The 16323-nt window shown below is 52.9% G+C and overlaps 1 protein-coding gene across 1 annotated transcript in view; it reads left to right on the forward strand.

Annotated features, from left to right (window-relative positions):
* Window positions 1–16323, forward strand: part of KIAA1671 (KIAA1671 ortholog) — a 125851-nt gene that overhangs the window by 17420 nt on the left and 92108 nt on the right. The window contains exon 4 of the mRNA XM_004690663.2: window positions 1904–2029. Coding sequence (XP_004690720.1) covers window positions 1904–2029 — 126 coding nt within the window. The remainder of the gene's footprint in view (window positions 1–1903; window positions 2030–16323) is intronic.

The following is a 16323-nucleotide window of genomic DNA, read 5'->3' on the forward strand; positions in this document are numbered from 1 at the left end:
CTTCCTTCCTTCCTTCCTTCCTTCCTTCCTTCCTTCCTTCCTTCCTTCCTTCCTTCCTTCCCCGGTTCTTTTGAAGAACATTGCTCTGTGTACAAGGTTGTTTTGTGGTTCTATTTTCATATTTCTTTGGCTCTCTACCTATGAGTCACCTTGCTGGGTCATATTGTTACAATAGGCTTCACTTTGAGTCTGTCAGACTAGTTTTCAAAGAGACTGTGACATTTTACATTCCCACTGGCAGGGTGTGAGGGTTCTAATCTCAGTCCTTCTAGCCAACACTTGTTATCATCTGTCTTTGATTATAGCCATCCCAGTGGGTGTGAAGTGCTAGCTCATTGTGGTTTTGACTTGCATTTCCTGTTGAGCATCTTTTCAGGTACTTGCTGGCCATCTGAATACCTTCAGATAATGCCTGCTTAGATCCTTTGTCCATTGTTTAATTGGGTTATTTGTCTTTTTACTATTGAGTTGTAATTATTCTTTGTATATTCTGCACTGAAATGCTTATCAGATATATGACTGCATGCTTTGTAGAAATTTTCCTCTAATCAGTGGTATTTCTTTTCACTTTGTTAATGGTGCCCTTTGAAGCACAAAACAGTCTTCCTTTTGATCAAATCCAATTTATTTTTCTTCTGTGCCTCGTGTTTTTGGTGCTGTATCTATGAAACCCTTGCCGAATTCAAGGTCATGAAGAGAGATGCCTACATTTTCTTCTAAGAGTTTGCTAGTTTTAGCTCTCACCTTGAGGTCTTTGATCTATTTTGAGTTGAATTTGGCAGGTGATGTGACTTTGGGAGCAGGTTTTGAGGGGAGGGCCTTAGCTTTGTTGATGGCTTAGGGAGAAGGAAGGCTGCTCAAGGGTGCTGGCCTGTCCAGGTGGGTGACAGGCAAGGCTGGGCATGGGGGAGAGCAATTTTGGAGGGGAGGGAGTAAGAGGCTTGTTTTGGGCGTGTGAAATCTGGGATGAGCATGGGCTGTGAGTAGAGATGTTGAGTAGGCAGAAGGTTTGCAAGTGTGGAGTCCTGGCGTGGTGAGACAGAATGGGAGTCATCAGTGGCAGATGGGATTTATGTACATCCCCGGCGTGTTTGAGAAACCCTCAAGGGAATAATGTATCAGGAGGAGGCGGTTCTGTGACTGGCCTGAGACATACCGGCCTTCAGACATCACTCTGAGATGTGGGAGACTGAGAAGAACAGTCAGGGGGGTAGGAGAACCAGAGGGTCTCATATGGCATAAAAAAGAGGCTGAGGCGAGGGTCTGGGCATCCGCCTTGCTCTTCACTGATGCTGTGTGTTTTTAAGCAGATGTCTCCCCTCTCTGAGACTTCTTTTCCTTGTCTGTGTCAGGAGAATTTAAGGCATCTCAACTCCTAATTCTGGAGTTCCATATCTACTGGCCTCTAAATGTCCGCTCTCTATATAACTGCAAGGGGACAATGACAGGATTCAGACTAGTATATTTTGCTGTCCGTCATGGACCATTTCTTTATGTCCCTGTGCATATGTGCATGTGGGCTTTAATATCTAAAGTGAGGTTACAAAAACTTACAGGTGACAGTAATGAGGCTGGCTGACATTTATGGAGGGTTCCCCACAGGCATGAGGGAGACAGGGGTAAGCAGGCCAGGTACCAGGGCGTCTTGCACATCTGCTCCCTGCTGCCCCCTGGTGGCGGCACTGACCCACACACATTCTGTGTGCTCTTCCGTGAGCTTTCGCCTGAGTGGCTGAGTTTGGGCTGAATGCAGACATGCTAACTCCACACAGCATAGAAAGAGTGTTTCTGCCTCTTTCACTCTCCTCTTGTCTCTTTTGGTCCAGAATGGACTCGGTCAGCGGTGTCACAGATTCTTCCCAGCAATGCGATCGCCCCTGGTAAAGTCCTTTCTTGTGCTCAGGTGATGGCTCAGGTCCTGGAGCGGGAGGATGCGCCCCAGCACAGCGGGCAGCAGGTGTCCCCCATGACCTTGGGCTCTCAGAGAAGCCACAGCTTCTGCAAGGACAGGGGGAATGAACCCTTGGTGGTGAGTGAGGTGGGATGGCTGGCACGGGGCTTGCGGGACACTGGCAGGAGTGTGGCCGTGGGAGAGTCAGGTTGAGCGAGAGGCCGGAGGGGGCAAGGAGGGGCATCTCAGTCCTCGGTGTGCGGGGTGCTGGCTTGGCGGCTCTGCAAGGAGCCCTCCCCGCCTTCTCTCCTGTGTGGTGCCTGACCGGCGCAGGTCACGGGAATGGAGCAGTGACGCGAGTGTCCGGGTTCGAATCCCTGCAGCCTCTTTGAGCAGCTTACTTAATTTCACTGCATGTGTGTTTCCTCTCCTGGGAAGCAGGCTCATGATTCCCATTTCTTTTGCACTGTTGGGGGATGGCGTCCGGGTGTGTGTGGGGTCCTTCGACTGTGCCGGGGCACTCCATGGCCTCTGTGGGGAGCTGGCTAAAAGGGCCGTGGCCTGGGTTCAGGTCCCAGCTCTGCGTGAAGAAAGGCACCTGACCTCCGTTTCCTGGTCTGTAAAGTGAGGCTAATAACAGCATCCACTTCCCAGGGCTGATGTGGGCCTCGGATAAGGAAATGCGGGAAGTGTTTTGCGTGGTCGCAACAAACACTTTAATAAGTGTTATTCTTGCCCTCATCATCATCATCTTGTTTTTGAGTCTCCATCTGACTGCACTTAGTGGGGCCTTCTTGGGGTGGTGCATCCTCTCTCCCAGCCTTGAAGGAAGTTGGGGTGATGCTGTAGGACCCTGGAGGAGCTGCCTCCTTCGTCTGGGAGTCACCACGCCATTCTAGGGCTTTACCGCGTTCAATTTTCTGTGGTTCTAAGTTCTGTGAGGTGTGGAGATTTGCCAACTTTTGTCTGTACTCATAAAGTTCCCTTCCAGACCCTAGAGGGGCATATACCAGAGGCACCTCTCTAACGAGGCGACGCCAGTTCTGCTCACAAGGTCCTTCAGGTTGTGCGTCATGCTACCCATATCTGTGTCCTGGTCACATGTTGGAGAAGTGGCATCTTCCAGCAATTCCATCCTAAGCTCTTCCCTCCCAGCATTAGGGCCCAGGCAAGGCCTTTCACTTCCTCTTATGTGAAACGGGGTGAAGATGCCCGTGGCAGGTTTGGGCCTGATTGTAGGGTGGGGGGAGGGTGACGGAGCCAGGGGAAGAACTCAGCCCTCAGGGAGATGTCCCTGAGCAGACCTGGGAAGTTGCCCCAAGTGTTCAGATGTCAGCCACAGACTTGTACACGTTTGGAACCTGATTTTCCCTTTCCCTTTTCTCTGTCCCCTCTCAGGCGGCAGTGACGCAGCTTATCTGAGAGGTGGTGTTATAAAGGACTTAGCTCCGATCTGGAGCTAGGAGAAACCGCCTGAAAGGTTTTGTGCCATTGAGGAAACTGGGACCTGGCCACAGCCAGGCAGGCAGGGCTAGGATGGAACCCCCCTTTCTGACTCTTGGCCAGTGCTCCGCCCTTCTCCCCTGTTCCTTTCAGAAGTCATCTGAGGCCTTGGGTCATCACAGGCTCCCGGTCCACCTCCTCTCTCCCCATGCATGGGTGGGCGCACTCCCTTTTCCTCATAGTGACCCTTTGGCCTGCACTGGTGCAGGCATCATAAACACTGTGACTCATGTGGGCCATGACTAGGGTCACAGTGTGTCCCAGAGCACCCCCCCACCCCGCCTCCCCGCGGCCAACGTGCTGTGAAGTTTCACCAGCTGTGCCCTGCAGCGGATGGGGGTGGGGGGTGGGGAGGTCTTCTGCTAACCTTGAGAATGTCCTTCCAAATCCCCGAAACCCTGAGTCAGCATTTGCTGGCTCATTTGGTTCACTCCTGTGTGGACCTACAGGATGTCAGACCCCTGACTCAGGGGTCCCTGAGGATTGTCCCTCAGCCCTGCTTCTCCTGGGGCTCACAGTGCAGGGGGGCCTGAAGACGGCCTGGGAGGGGCAGGAAAGAGGGAAGAGGAGAGGGAGGGCACGAAGCTATCTGGGTGACCTTAGTGAAAAGCGCACTTCGGCTCAGGGCTGTTTTGGGGGGCTCAGTCTTTCTCTTGACAAATTCTGAGCTGCATGGCCTTGGTTCTTGCCAGCACTGGCTGCGGTAGTGAGCGAGATGCGGTAAACAGCAGGCAGGCAGGTAATGCTCACTGGGCACATGGATTCGGGGCTGCAAGGTGCCTTGTGCTTTCCTGCTGTCCAGAGCAAGGGGAATGCATCGTCCTTTGGGGGCATCATCTTTTGGGAAGCTCTCACAGAAAGTGCTTGTTTTGCATCTTAATGGATGAGCAGGTATTTTCCAGATGGGTATGTTGTAATCCTTTGCCCCAGGTGGAGGGAAAGGCACAAGCAAAGGTTCAGGGCATGAAAACTGTGTTCTGCACAGGAGTGCAGAGTCCAGGTGATAACCTGGGGTCTCTTTAAACTTCACTCTGACACATCCTTCCTGGACCGCTCCCTGTGTGTTTTATGCTATGCTCAGACGGTCCCTACCTCCTCACTGATGAAACAGCTGTCCTTGGGTTTGAGGAATGGCTCTCCCTCCCGGCTGCTGTTTTGTGGGAGGCTTCCACCAGACCAGGGACAGTGAAAGCTTTGGGTGCCCGTGGCATTTTGTGATGACTGGAGAACAGGAGTTCAAAAACATTTGGACCAAAGCAACGACAAATCCTTGACAACAGATTGTGGAACTGAGATTCTAAGATGGGGAGGAAAAGGGGGGAAGTGAAATGGGGCGGAGGCACAGTGGGTGACATTGGGGGCCTGAGGTGGTCTTAGTGGGGGGTGTGGAGAGGAAGTGCCTGAGAGGAAGTGTGAGAGGCACCTGAGGAAGTGCCAGTCTGCACCTCTGCATCACATAGAGCGTTGCCACTATTTAAAAAAATTGGGACTTCTAGTGACAAACTGGTAATTCTGAAATGAAAGGGACCTCCCTGCCATGGCGGGCTGGGGCTTCAAGTGAGAAGGGGAAGAATCAAAGTGAAAGATCCTAAGTGAGCTGCTGGAGATAGCTTGTCGGAGACGGTGCTTCCAGAAGCATGGCTAGTGGCTGTGCGTTCCTTCTGCTGGGAAGTGACCGCTGTGCACGGCCCGTGTGGACCCTCTATGCGCATCGTGTTGGGTTGAACGCGCATCCGGAATGCCCTTCACGGGCTTAGTTGAAAGGGCTAAGTTGCCTCTCACAGCAAGATGGAATTTGCCAGGAGGAAGGGAATCCGGTGAGGAGAATGGTGTGTGCAGAGGCATGAGAAAGTGGGATTTTCCAGGAGCTGTGAGAGGGTTACCTAGGGAGTGCTGGCGCTGAAGCGGGAGAAGGCTGACAAGGCCCAGGTGGGGAAGACCCCCCAGGGTCAGAATGAGGGGCTTGATGTTACACCTGCCAGAAAAACCAAGGGTGAGGTTCTGACCCAAATCAGAGGGTCAGCGTGCAGTGCCCTCTAGTGGACGCAGAGGAGCGGTTTCTGGAAGCAAGGAGAGCAGGAAGGGAGGAGGTGGTTCAGCAATAGTCTAGGCAAAACCTTAGGAACAAAGTGTTGCGGTTAAATATACAAAACATAAAAGATAGTGTCTTAAAGGATATTATTCATTGTCATTAAGTGCATTCACAATATTGTGCAACTACAACCAGCAATCATCTCCAGAAATTTTTCGTCTTCCCAGACAAACTTTCCAAAACCTTTCATCTTCCCAAACAAGCTCTGTACCACTATTCACTAACTCCCCACTCTGCGCCCCCACAACCACCCCACTATGTGCCCCCACCAACCTGGTATCGACTCCAGTCTACTTTCTATCTCTATGAATTTTCCTTCTCTATATAGTTCGTGTGAATGGAATCATATAATAAGTGGCCTTTTGTCCGGCTTATTCACTTAATGCATCATAGTTTGTTTCAATATTTCAGTCCTTTTTAGGGCTGAGTAATATTCCATTATATGTATGTGCCACACTTTGTTTATCCGTTCATCTGTTGGTGGATTCTTGGGTGGTTCTACCTTTTGATTATGGTGGCTCATGCTGCTAGGAGCCTTGGTATCGGTATCCCTGTGATCAGTTATTTGGGGGTGTACACTGAGGAAAGGAATTGCTAAAGCACATGGCGATTCTATATTGAACTTTCTGAAGCCCAATCAAACTTTATCACAATGGCTTCTCCATTTACATCCTCCCCAGCAGTGCACAAACATGACCTCTCCACATCCTCATCTGAGCGAAATGTTATTTTCCATTTTATTTTTCAGTGGTTGTTGCCCTAATGGATGTGAAATGGTGTCTCACTGTGCTTTCTGCTGGCTTTTCTCTAATGACTCATAATCTTGAGCCTCTTTTTCATGTGCTTGTTGGCCAGTTGCATGTCTTTGCCTGGTTTTGAATCAGGTTGGTTGTTATCCTGTAGTTGAGTTATAGGAAACTTCTATGTCTGTCCGCCTGTCTATCTGTCTGTCTATCCATCAATCCATCCTTCCATCCACCCACCCACCCATCTACCTGTCTGTCTGTCTGTCTATCTATCTATCTATCTTTTGGATAGTCACCTTATATTTGCAAATATTTTCTCCCATTCTTAGGTTGTCTTCATTCTCTTGATCATGTTCTTTGATCATGTTTCTTCATTTTCTTGATCACGTTTTCAATTTTGGTGAAATCCAGTTCATCTGTATGTTCTTTCCTTTGTTGTCTGGAAAACAATTTTTTTTAATGAGTTGTAATATTCATGAAAGAAAAAAATACATATTTTCTTTGCATAGAAGAACTGGGGTGCGGGAAAAGAGAGGATTCACCAGAGACAGAGCGGGGAGCAGAACAGGTGCATCTACTGAAACACACTGTTGAGGGGAGCAGCAGGTGAGACAGGAGAGGTCTGTTGCACCATGTAAGTCAGCTCCCTGGCCGGGGATTGAACTCAGGCCTTAGCTGTGATAGTGCTGAGTCTCAACCCCTAGGCCACCAGGGAGGCTCCCCATAAAGAAAATATTTTTAACTGACGTGTAATATGCACCTTCAGCCAGAAGCCAGGTTTGAATCTCAAATCTGCCACTGCATCTGTGAGTGGGCTAATATTTCGTTGCCTCAGTTTCCCCATCTGTAAATGAGAATAGAGAGAGCACTTGCTTGTTAGGGATGAGGGGAGGCTAAGGGGATTGAGTGTGTAAGGCCCTGTGAACACCTCGTCAGTTTTCATTTGCTGTTATTACCATGACGGTATATTATATGTCAGCCCGAGGGACACTATGCTGAGCACAATGTGAACATTATCCTGTTACCCTGTGGAATCCTTTCAGGCCCAGGAGATGGGTATTTATTGCCCCCATGTTGTAGATGAGGAAACTGAGGCCTGGGCACTAATCAGTTCAGTACAGTGTGTTCCCTGGGGCTTTGCCCTAGTGACCTCGTGCTATCCTGAAGTTCTAGATACTCTTTTTAGTGATGTTGAAGTTGATGCTCAACAGGTGGTCACGGGCCCAAGGACACACAGCGAAGAGAATGTACTGCCTAGACTGAACCTGGCCTGTGGTCTCATCTCTTGGTGCTGGGGAGGGTAGTAGCATCTTTTGGGGCCAGTGTTCCCCCATTTTAAAGAAGGTCAGCACAGGATGGGCTGCATTCTGTTTATTTGGGGTTTTTGGACATCTTTGGGCCCCGGGGACCAAGGCTGTGGAGGGGCCCCAGCGGGGTGCTGACCTGCCAGCAGAAAGTGGCTGGATGAGGGGACACCTGCTCCCCAGGAAAAGCCTCCCTACTGGGCTGGCCCCCTCATGGAGAGCTTCAGAGTGGTGGGCACCGGGGTCCCTACCCAGCTGGGCAGAGGAGATCCTGGATCCTGGATGAGGTAACATTTTCCCTGTGATGGGTCTCCCGACCAGCCCCACACTGCATCTGCCATTTCATGGGTGAGGAATTGGAGGCTTGGAGGGGTGACGTCATGTGCCCAGCGTGGGCTGCCTGGCATCCTTCAAGGCTGCTGACTTGCGCCCCCACATAATGCCATGAGGCCTTTCAATACCTTCCTTGAGTTCCCACCTGGGGAACTTCCGGGACAGGTTCCAGGCATGAGGGGGAGCAGAGGTGGCTGGGGCGGCGCCTGCTCCTGACAGATCATTGCGGAAGCCCTGTCTGCTGTCTCGTTTCCGAGATTCACAGCGCTCCCGGGCGTTCACATCAGCACTGTTCTCACAGGGTGGTAGAGAAAATGTGCTCACTGGGGTTAGCCCAGTGCTTCCCAGGTGAAGCCCCTGCCACTCTCCCTTCTTGTCGAGGTATATTTATACTCAGTCAAATGCACCAACCCTGTCTGCCCCCTGCACGCATTTCTCCTGTGCACACAACTGTACCTGTACACATCTGTACCCGCGTACACCTGTACCTTACACACCTGTACCTATGAGCACCTGTACTTGTACACAGTTGTACTTATATACACCTATAACTGTGCACGTGTGTACTTGTGCACAACTATACCTGCACATACCTGTACTTGTACACACCTGTACCTGCGTACACCTTTATCTTTACACACCTGTACCTGTGCACACCTGTACTACTCACTTGACAAGAAGTAGAGTGTCTCCAGTTCTCAGAAGCTCCTGAGCCCTTCTCAGTCACTCCCTGTTCTCCAGGATGGTTTTGCCTGTTTGTGACCATCATAAAGTGGAATCAGAGCACTCTTTACGTCTGGCTCTTTCTGAGTGTGATGCTTTCTTTCTTTCTTTTTTTCTTTTTTTTGTTTATTTGATGCCTTCTTGACATGCCATGGAACACTAGTGTGTGTCTCTCCCCTGCAGGATATTCTGTGAGATGACTAGATTGTGTTGCGACAGGAACTTTGTTGCCACTGTGAGGTGGGAATGCGGTGAGGGACGCAACGGCCACCATAGTTGTGGAGCAGGTTTGCCAGGCAAGACTCTGCTGTCTGAGCAGGAGTTCTTGTGCCATTCATTGAAATTCCACAGAACAGTCAAAGCTGGTCATGCAACAATGGTATGAGGAATAAAAGGTCCAGGAGGAAGGGGGACAAAGGTTTACAAGGAACAGACGAGGGGACATGGTGACTGTACGTCAAGAATCATTTGTGTCAGCAAAGTCTGTGTGTTGATGTTATCACAGGGTTGTCCTGAGACCACCATGGGGTAGTCACGCAATCAGGTCCGCACTGGCCTAGGCATCCCCAGGCCTGCCTCGTGATGTGGACTGTTGCTCTGCTGGGATCTGCAGACAGCAAACAGGGCGCCGTTGCCCTTGAAAGGTCAGCTCACAGGAACCCACAATACCGGCCTGCCTCGGCCTGGTCAGTGGGGCTGGACCTCGGGGTTGTGTCCCGTCTGGGCTGTCTCAGCACGAGGCGCTATTCCTCAGCTCTGCACAATGACTAATCAGGGTGGAGTGGCTGGGGAGGAGGGCCCCGTGTATTTTAACGTCAGAGGACTGTGTGACGTGAGAGAAAGACTAAAGAAATTTGAATGGCGCCTTGTAGTTTTAATTCATGAGCCAATGTCACACATTCTCATTAACTCAAGTTCATGGTTTCTTCACAGTTTCTTGATCTTTCTCTCACATCACACAGCATGTGGCCTTCAGATGGACGTCTGTTCTTGCCAATATGTAGAGAAGCCGCCTGCCTGTCTGCATAGCTGACATTCATCCTTCTCAGGCCTGAATCATGTTCTGGTATCTGGGCCTTAGTCTGGTTATTCATCCACCTACTGAAGCACATCTTGGTGGCGCCCAAGTTGAGGCATTTCTGATGTGAATGTGTGCCCCCCCTGCACAGGTCTTTATGTGGCTCTAACTTTTGAACTCCTTTGGGTAAATACCAAGGAGTGTGACTGCTGGATCTTCTATTAACAACATGTTTAGTTTTATACCTTTAAAAATGCCTTATCATTGGTGTTTAGTATATTCTCAAAGTTGTGTCCATCAGAATCCTATTTGGAAGATTTTCATTATCCTCAACGATACCAAGCACCCTAGGCTCTCAACCACCCCTCCCCACCTTGGTACCCTTTCTCGACCCCCAGGCTGTGCCTGGACTTGCACTCAGTTCATTTCTCAACGTGATTCTACGCAGGGAAAATGCTCCCCATTTTCCAGCTGATAAAGCCGAGGCCAGTAGAGGCAAAACGCTTGACCACATCACTCAGCTCTGAGGTGGTCAAGCTGGGACTTGAACCCACGTCAAGCTGTGTTTTCAGCCAGGAACTGCACTCATTCGCCTTGACAGTTTTTCATAATCATGAAATATGGACTAATATTTCGTGAACTTTTTTTTTTTTTTTAATTTGCCTCACTTGTTCACAGCACAGCTTTGTTGAATGTACCAGTCAGTAGGCCGGCTGCTGAGTCCCACAACCCTCGGCCAATGCTGTCCTGCTGTTTGTCGCTCTAGGTGCCTAGGTGCCTCCTGGAAATGGAATCCTGCTGCATTTGTCCTTTTGCACCTTGTTTAGTGAAATGTCCTCAGTGTTCATCCCTGCTGTAGCATGTGTTAGTACTTCATTCCTTTTCATGGCTGAGTAGTATTCCCCCGCATGCCTTATTCTAGTTAGCCACTTGTCCATTGATGGACATCTGGTTAGGTCTCCTTGACTGTCACAAACATGCTCACCCCATTTATAGTATAGAACCATTGCACTGGCTTACTTTAAAGATTTTTTTATTTATGCATACAGAACTGGGGTACAGGTGTGGTGAGGTAATTCACCATAGTCAGAGTGGGGAGCAGAACAGGCAGATAGATGAAGTACACAGCTGAGGGGAGAAGCAGGTGAGACAGGAGAGATCTGCTGCGCCATGTGGGTCACCTCTGGGGCGGGGATCGAACTCGCACGAAAGTGGCTGCAGCCAGCTTCACAGTGCTGCACTTTAACCTGCTGCACCACCAGCTAGGGCCAACTTTCTTTACAGTTTTAACCTCTTTTTATCTACTGTTTTCTGACTTCTCATTTCCAAACAAGAATTTCAGCCCTGCGGCGTTCTGGACTCCTTGCTGTCTGTACAGAGTTGAGACTCAATCAGGGCTGGCTGAGTGAATGAGGGGGTGAGTCAATAGCTGAGTGGGGGAGACAGACATGTGCACGATTAAACTGACCCGATGAAGGGGGCAAGTTATTGGTTGCCCTTATGTGGTTGTGGGGGCCAGAATGGCTTGAGTACCACTGACGCCATGTCTCAGGGGGTGAGTAGAAGCAGCCCTGCCAGACGGCCCAGGCTGAGCAATAGCCCGAGGCCTCCAGCTTGTATGCAAAGGCAATTTGTTGTCCTTGCCACGTGGAAGGGAACCCCTAAGCGCTCAGGGGAACCCCTCATCACTGAACAGAGAGGAGAGGAGCAAGTGGAGAGAAAAATGGAGAATCTAGTGAAGGGGCAGGCGGAGGAGAAGGCCCAGTCCCACCACCCACCTGGGCGCTGCCCTCTCTGGTGACTCCTTGCTGCCTGGCTTCAGGCAGACGTGCCCTGGTTCTCCCAGGGCCCCTGAATCCAGATTTTCAGATTCTGCATCAGGATCTGCAACTGCAACAAGGCCAGGAAGCCAAGCGGATGTAGTGACAAATTGGGAGGAAAGAGAGGGACTCTGCTCCCAGCCCACTCCTGCCCAGAGCCGGACCATCCAGTGTTTCAAGCGGGACTGATGATCTTTATCTTCACGTGAAATCCTGCCAATCTTACTTGTTATATGCAAAAATAAGAATTGTTTTTAAAGTTAGTGGCTCAGGCCACACCCACCTGCCTTTAGTCAGTGCCCAGGTACTGGTAGTCTGGACCCCCACACTGTCTCCCTAAGTCCTCGCCCCCGCTCATGGCGAAGCAGGCTTGGAGAAGTAAGTGGCGTGGCCTAGGCTCGCAGAAAGGCCTCAGGTGGGCATCAGTCCAGGCTGTCTGACTCGTCTGATAACCTCCACTTTCTGGTGGCTTCACAGGTGACGCAAGTGTCCTCCAGGGCCGCTTCTAACTGCAGTTTCTGTTTCCTGCCTCTGACCTCGGGCCTTTCCAAGGCCCCATTGTTCAGTATCCATAAGTGGCCACCAGAGGGCAGGACGGAGGGGATCTACTTTCAACTTTTTCTGTTTTTAACTCCTTCTGGATTAGGGCTTTCACTTTATTTATTTATATTTATTTTTGCATAGAAGAACTGAAGTGAAGGCCAGAGGGTTGGGGGTGAGAGGATTCACTAGGGACAGAGTGGGGAGCAGAGCAGGCAGATCCACTGAAATACACTGCTGAGGGGAGCAGCGGGCGAATCAGGAGAGGTCTGCCACCCATGTGGGTCAGTTCCCTGGCCGGGGATTGAACTCAGGATGTAGACCACGGCAGCCTGAGACTTACTCCTAGGCCATCAGGGAGGCCCTAGGGCCTTCAGCTTAAGCCTGAAAAAGTCAAGTTTTCTACGGCCATTGGATTTCCTTTCAGCTCTTTCCACAGACTGTGGTTCCGTGTCACTCGGCTCTGCTCCCCATCTGCCCACACCCCTTTCTCTTCTGCAACCCCACTCTGGAGCTGTGGTGGGATAGTCCCCAGTCACCTGCCCATTGTCTCCCCATGGGGTGGGTTTCTCTTCTGAACAAACAACCTTTGGGGCAGGGTTTCTGGTGTTAGCTCTGAAACTCGCCGTGGGGTAGTGTGCGTCTGGCGGGTGGTGGGCCCTCGTGAAAGTCCTGTGGATACTGACGTGGCATTTCTGACTTAAGCAGGTGGGTTCCAGCGATCGGGCTCCTCTACTTGAATGCAGGGCCTCTTTCGCAGAGGAGCGCCTGTCATAGCTTTAAGCCTTAGCCTCACCTCCTCCAAGAAGCCACCCCGGATTACTCCTTCCATTGACCCCCACACCCCCACCCCAGGCCCAGTAGCCTGCAGAGGCCAGAGTCACACCTCCCTCACCTTCACTCCATGCCTGCACCTCTTCCTCCAGGCTCCCTAAATTAGTGGGCAAGGTTCTCCCGCATGGCCCAGGGCTGCTGACCTTGTGGGAGCACCCACTTCCGGCCTTTTCCCTCTCTATTTGGTCCTTTCTGCAGCTGACACCACTTCCTCCACCTGCCTCTCTCCACTCCCCCTCCTCTCCCCTCTTCCACTCTTCTAGCATCTCTTTCTCCTCTTCCTCCTGCCTCCCTCCCTCTCTTCCTCTTCCTTCTTTCCTTCCTCCTCCTCTTTCTTTTTCCTCCCCCCCCCCGTAATTGAGGTCTACTTTGCATGCTATAAAATTAATTCATTTTAAGCATACAATTTAATCATTTCCAGTACACTAGCAAATTGTACAGCCATTACTGCTCTTAGATTCCAGAAGCTCTCATCATGCCACCGAGAAACCCATTAGCGCTCATTCCCGGCTCCCTCCCCCGCTCGGCAGTCCTGCTCCCTGTGCTACAGCTTTGCCCTTTTCTGGATTTTCCTCCCCACAGAATTGTATAGCACATGGTGTTCGAGTCAGGTTCTTCCCCTGAAGGCGCCTTTTGGTGCTGCCATGTGCTGGTGCCTCAGGCTTGGGCTCGGGTCCTTGGTGCGTGCTGCCTTCTAGTCCTTGGGTCTCTTCCCTGCCCGCCTACCCCGCTGGGCCCTCCACATGGCGGGGAGAAGCCCGAGGGCCGTGCCAGGCCAGGCTGGCACCGGCAGTGAAAGGTGTTCTGCTTGTTTGCTCAGTTGTGTGTTTGGGTGATTTCAGCCTACACATAACAGCTGTGGCTGGCTCTGCCCTGGGACAGGCTCAGAGGTGCTGTGGGGGTGCTCTGCCCGCCTCTGCCATGGCTGACCCCACTGGGGCTCCTCCTAGCTGCCTGCCAGCCAGGGCAGCCAAACTGGGGTGTCCCAGACTCACGGCCTGGGTGTTCTGCGCACGCCCCAAGCTGTGGGCTCTGCGTGCTTTCCCCATGACCTCGTCCCGCCTCCCAGTGGCCCTGTCTTGGGCAGGCACCCGCACCGCTCCTATTTCACCCGATGGAGCAGGGGCCCCGAGAGGCCAAGTTCTAGCCCATCCTGCACAGGTAGCTGGTGCTGGAATGAGGATCTGCACGGGGCAGCCAGCCCCAGGTGGTGCCACCACCGCCCCTGCCCAGGCTGGTGGGGTGCACCGTGGGTCTGCCCCAGATTGTGCTACAGAGGTGCAGATACAGCCTGAGTGCCTGGTCGGCAGGAGGAGCGCTGGGACAACATTGTAGGACACACCCAGGAGGCAACTACGAAGTGCGGCTGTGTGCCAGGCCCTGGGACCGCCAGGTGACCAGAGCCGCTCACGCCCCGGCAGGGAAGACAGGCTGGCATCACGCAAAGCTCCTGGACACCCCCAACGTGGGAGCCTGGGGGTTTCCTGGAGATGGGCTGTGGCATTGGGCATGGTGGTGGGGCTTCTGCACAGAGGGGGCACGCATGGCGGGACCCTGCCTGAGCAAGGCCGGGAGGCCGGGAGTCCACGCGTGGCCCAGAGCAGGTTTGGCCGGGGCAGGACCAGAGGCCCTGGGGCGAAGGGCACCAGAGTGAGCGCTGGACACAGGCGTATCCTGAGGGATGGCCCGTGGGTGGAACAGGCCCCGTGTCCTTGGGTGAGGCAGACCCAGCTCCTGCAGGAGTGTGAGACCCTGGGGCCTTAGATTCGGCGCCCCTGGGCCAATGCCCCGGGGCCTGGGAGGGAGGGGGCAGCCCACTGGACTCAGGGCCCTGAGGGCCGGGCCTGCCTCCCTGTGCCAGAGTGCCCTGTGCTCCTGACCACACTCGCATGTTGACAGCGAATGCAAATCAAAGTAGTGACCTCCCTTCCACATCCCCCCAAATCAAACCCCAGAGCGCAAACAAAATCACATGGGGGGGGGGGAGAGGCTGCTAGGGCTTGAACTCTTTTCCTTGGAGAAGGCGGGTGTCAACCTCCACAGCCTGGAGTCTCTGTCAGACAGGACAGGGTGCTGGGGGCTGCCTTCTTTGGGGGGGGGGCTGGGGCTTGGGCTGAGGGTAGACGAGAGGAGACGTCGCTGTCAGCGTGAGCAGGAGTGAAGGGGGGAGGTAGGGAAAGAGGCTTCGGCTTCATGGGCTCCGTGTGACTTAAGACAACAGGTGCTTGTTTGCTGACAGTCGGAGGCTGGAAGTCTGAGATCAGGTGTCAGGGGACATGATCCCTCCGAAGGCTGGGGCAGGGGGTGGGGAGTCCCTGTCTTTTCTGGGTCCTGGCGGCTCCCTGCTCCTTGGGCTTTGCTGTGTCGCCCCATTCTCTGCCTCAAGAGGCCTTCGCTGTGGTTGGTCTTCATTTACTGAGTTTACAGCACCCCTCTTTCCCCCGGGGGTCCTGGGTGAGTGCATCTCAAGGTCACCAACCTAATTACATCTGCAAAGACCTTCCTCCCCCTCCCCCCGCCCCATAAGGTCACATGTGTAGGTTCTAGGTAGACATCCCTTCGTGGGGCCGCCGTTCAGCCTACGTCCTACGTGGCGAGGAGAATGCTCGCACCCCAGGAATGGCAGGAGCCAAGGTCCCGTGGGCACTGACTCACTGAGTGGGGGTGGGGTTGTTATGGGGTCAAGTGGTGGACAGTGGGCAGGGTCCTGGGGTGGGAGGGAGTAGCTTGGATGTTTTCCCATGAGCCATGGGGAGGGGGAGGGGAGCCTCGAGATGCACTTGGGGGATGACTTTGTCACATTTGTGCTGCAGGTAGTTCCCCTGGCCAGGTGGGGATGGACCGCTGGGGTAGGTGGGGATCTTTTCTGGCCTGGAATGGGGCTGACGGGAGCACAGGGGCGGTGGCTGTGACCATCTCTGGTGGGAGAGCTGGATTTGGGGGGCTCTGTCTTGGTGCCTGCCCACCGCACCCCATGCGGCCTGGGGGTGACTTTGTCTCCACTTTGGACTTGCTGGGTATGACTGATTTTTTTTTTAAAGATTTATTTATTTATGCATACAGAACTGGGTACAGGCCTGAGGTGCAGGAGGTGGTGAGAGGCTTCACCAGAGACAGAGCGGGGAGCAGGACAGGCCAAGTGATGAAGTACACTGCCGAGGGGAGCAGCGGGCGGGTCAGGAGAGGTCTGCTGCCATGTAGGCACCTCCAGGGCGGGATCAAACTCCTACTACAGTGGTTTTAGCTTCTCAGTGCTGTGCTTTGACCGCTGCGCCTCCAGGGAAGGCCCAGGGCTGACTGATCTTCCCCCTCTCTGCCCTGTGCTCGGCTCTTGCCCCAGCGCTGGCTGGTCTTGTCTTTGGCCCTCGCTGCCCCTTGGGTCATCTGCCTCCTGGGTGTCTCCAGCCTCCCTTGGGATCGCCTTGGTGCTTTGTCACCAGCTTGGTTTGCTGCCTCTGTGCTCTCAGTGACTGTGCTCCCCTCCTCTCCCCGCTCCCCCTCCTCCCCTCCTCTCCCCGC

This window comes from Condylura cristata, unplaced genomic scaffold, assembly GCF_000260355.1.
Source record: "Condylura cristata isolate star-nosed mole 26May11 unplaced genomic scaffold, ConCri1.0 scaffold00029, whole genome shotgun sequence".
In the NCBI taxonomy this organism is placed as follows: domain Eukaryota; kingdom Metazoa; phylum Chordata; class Mammalia; order Eulipotyphla; family Talpidae; genus Condylura; species Condylura cristata.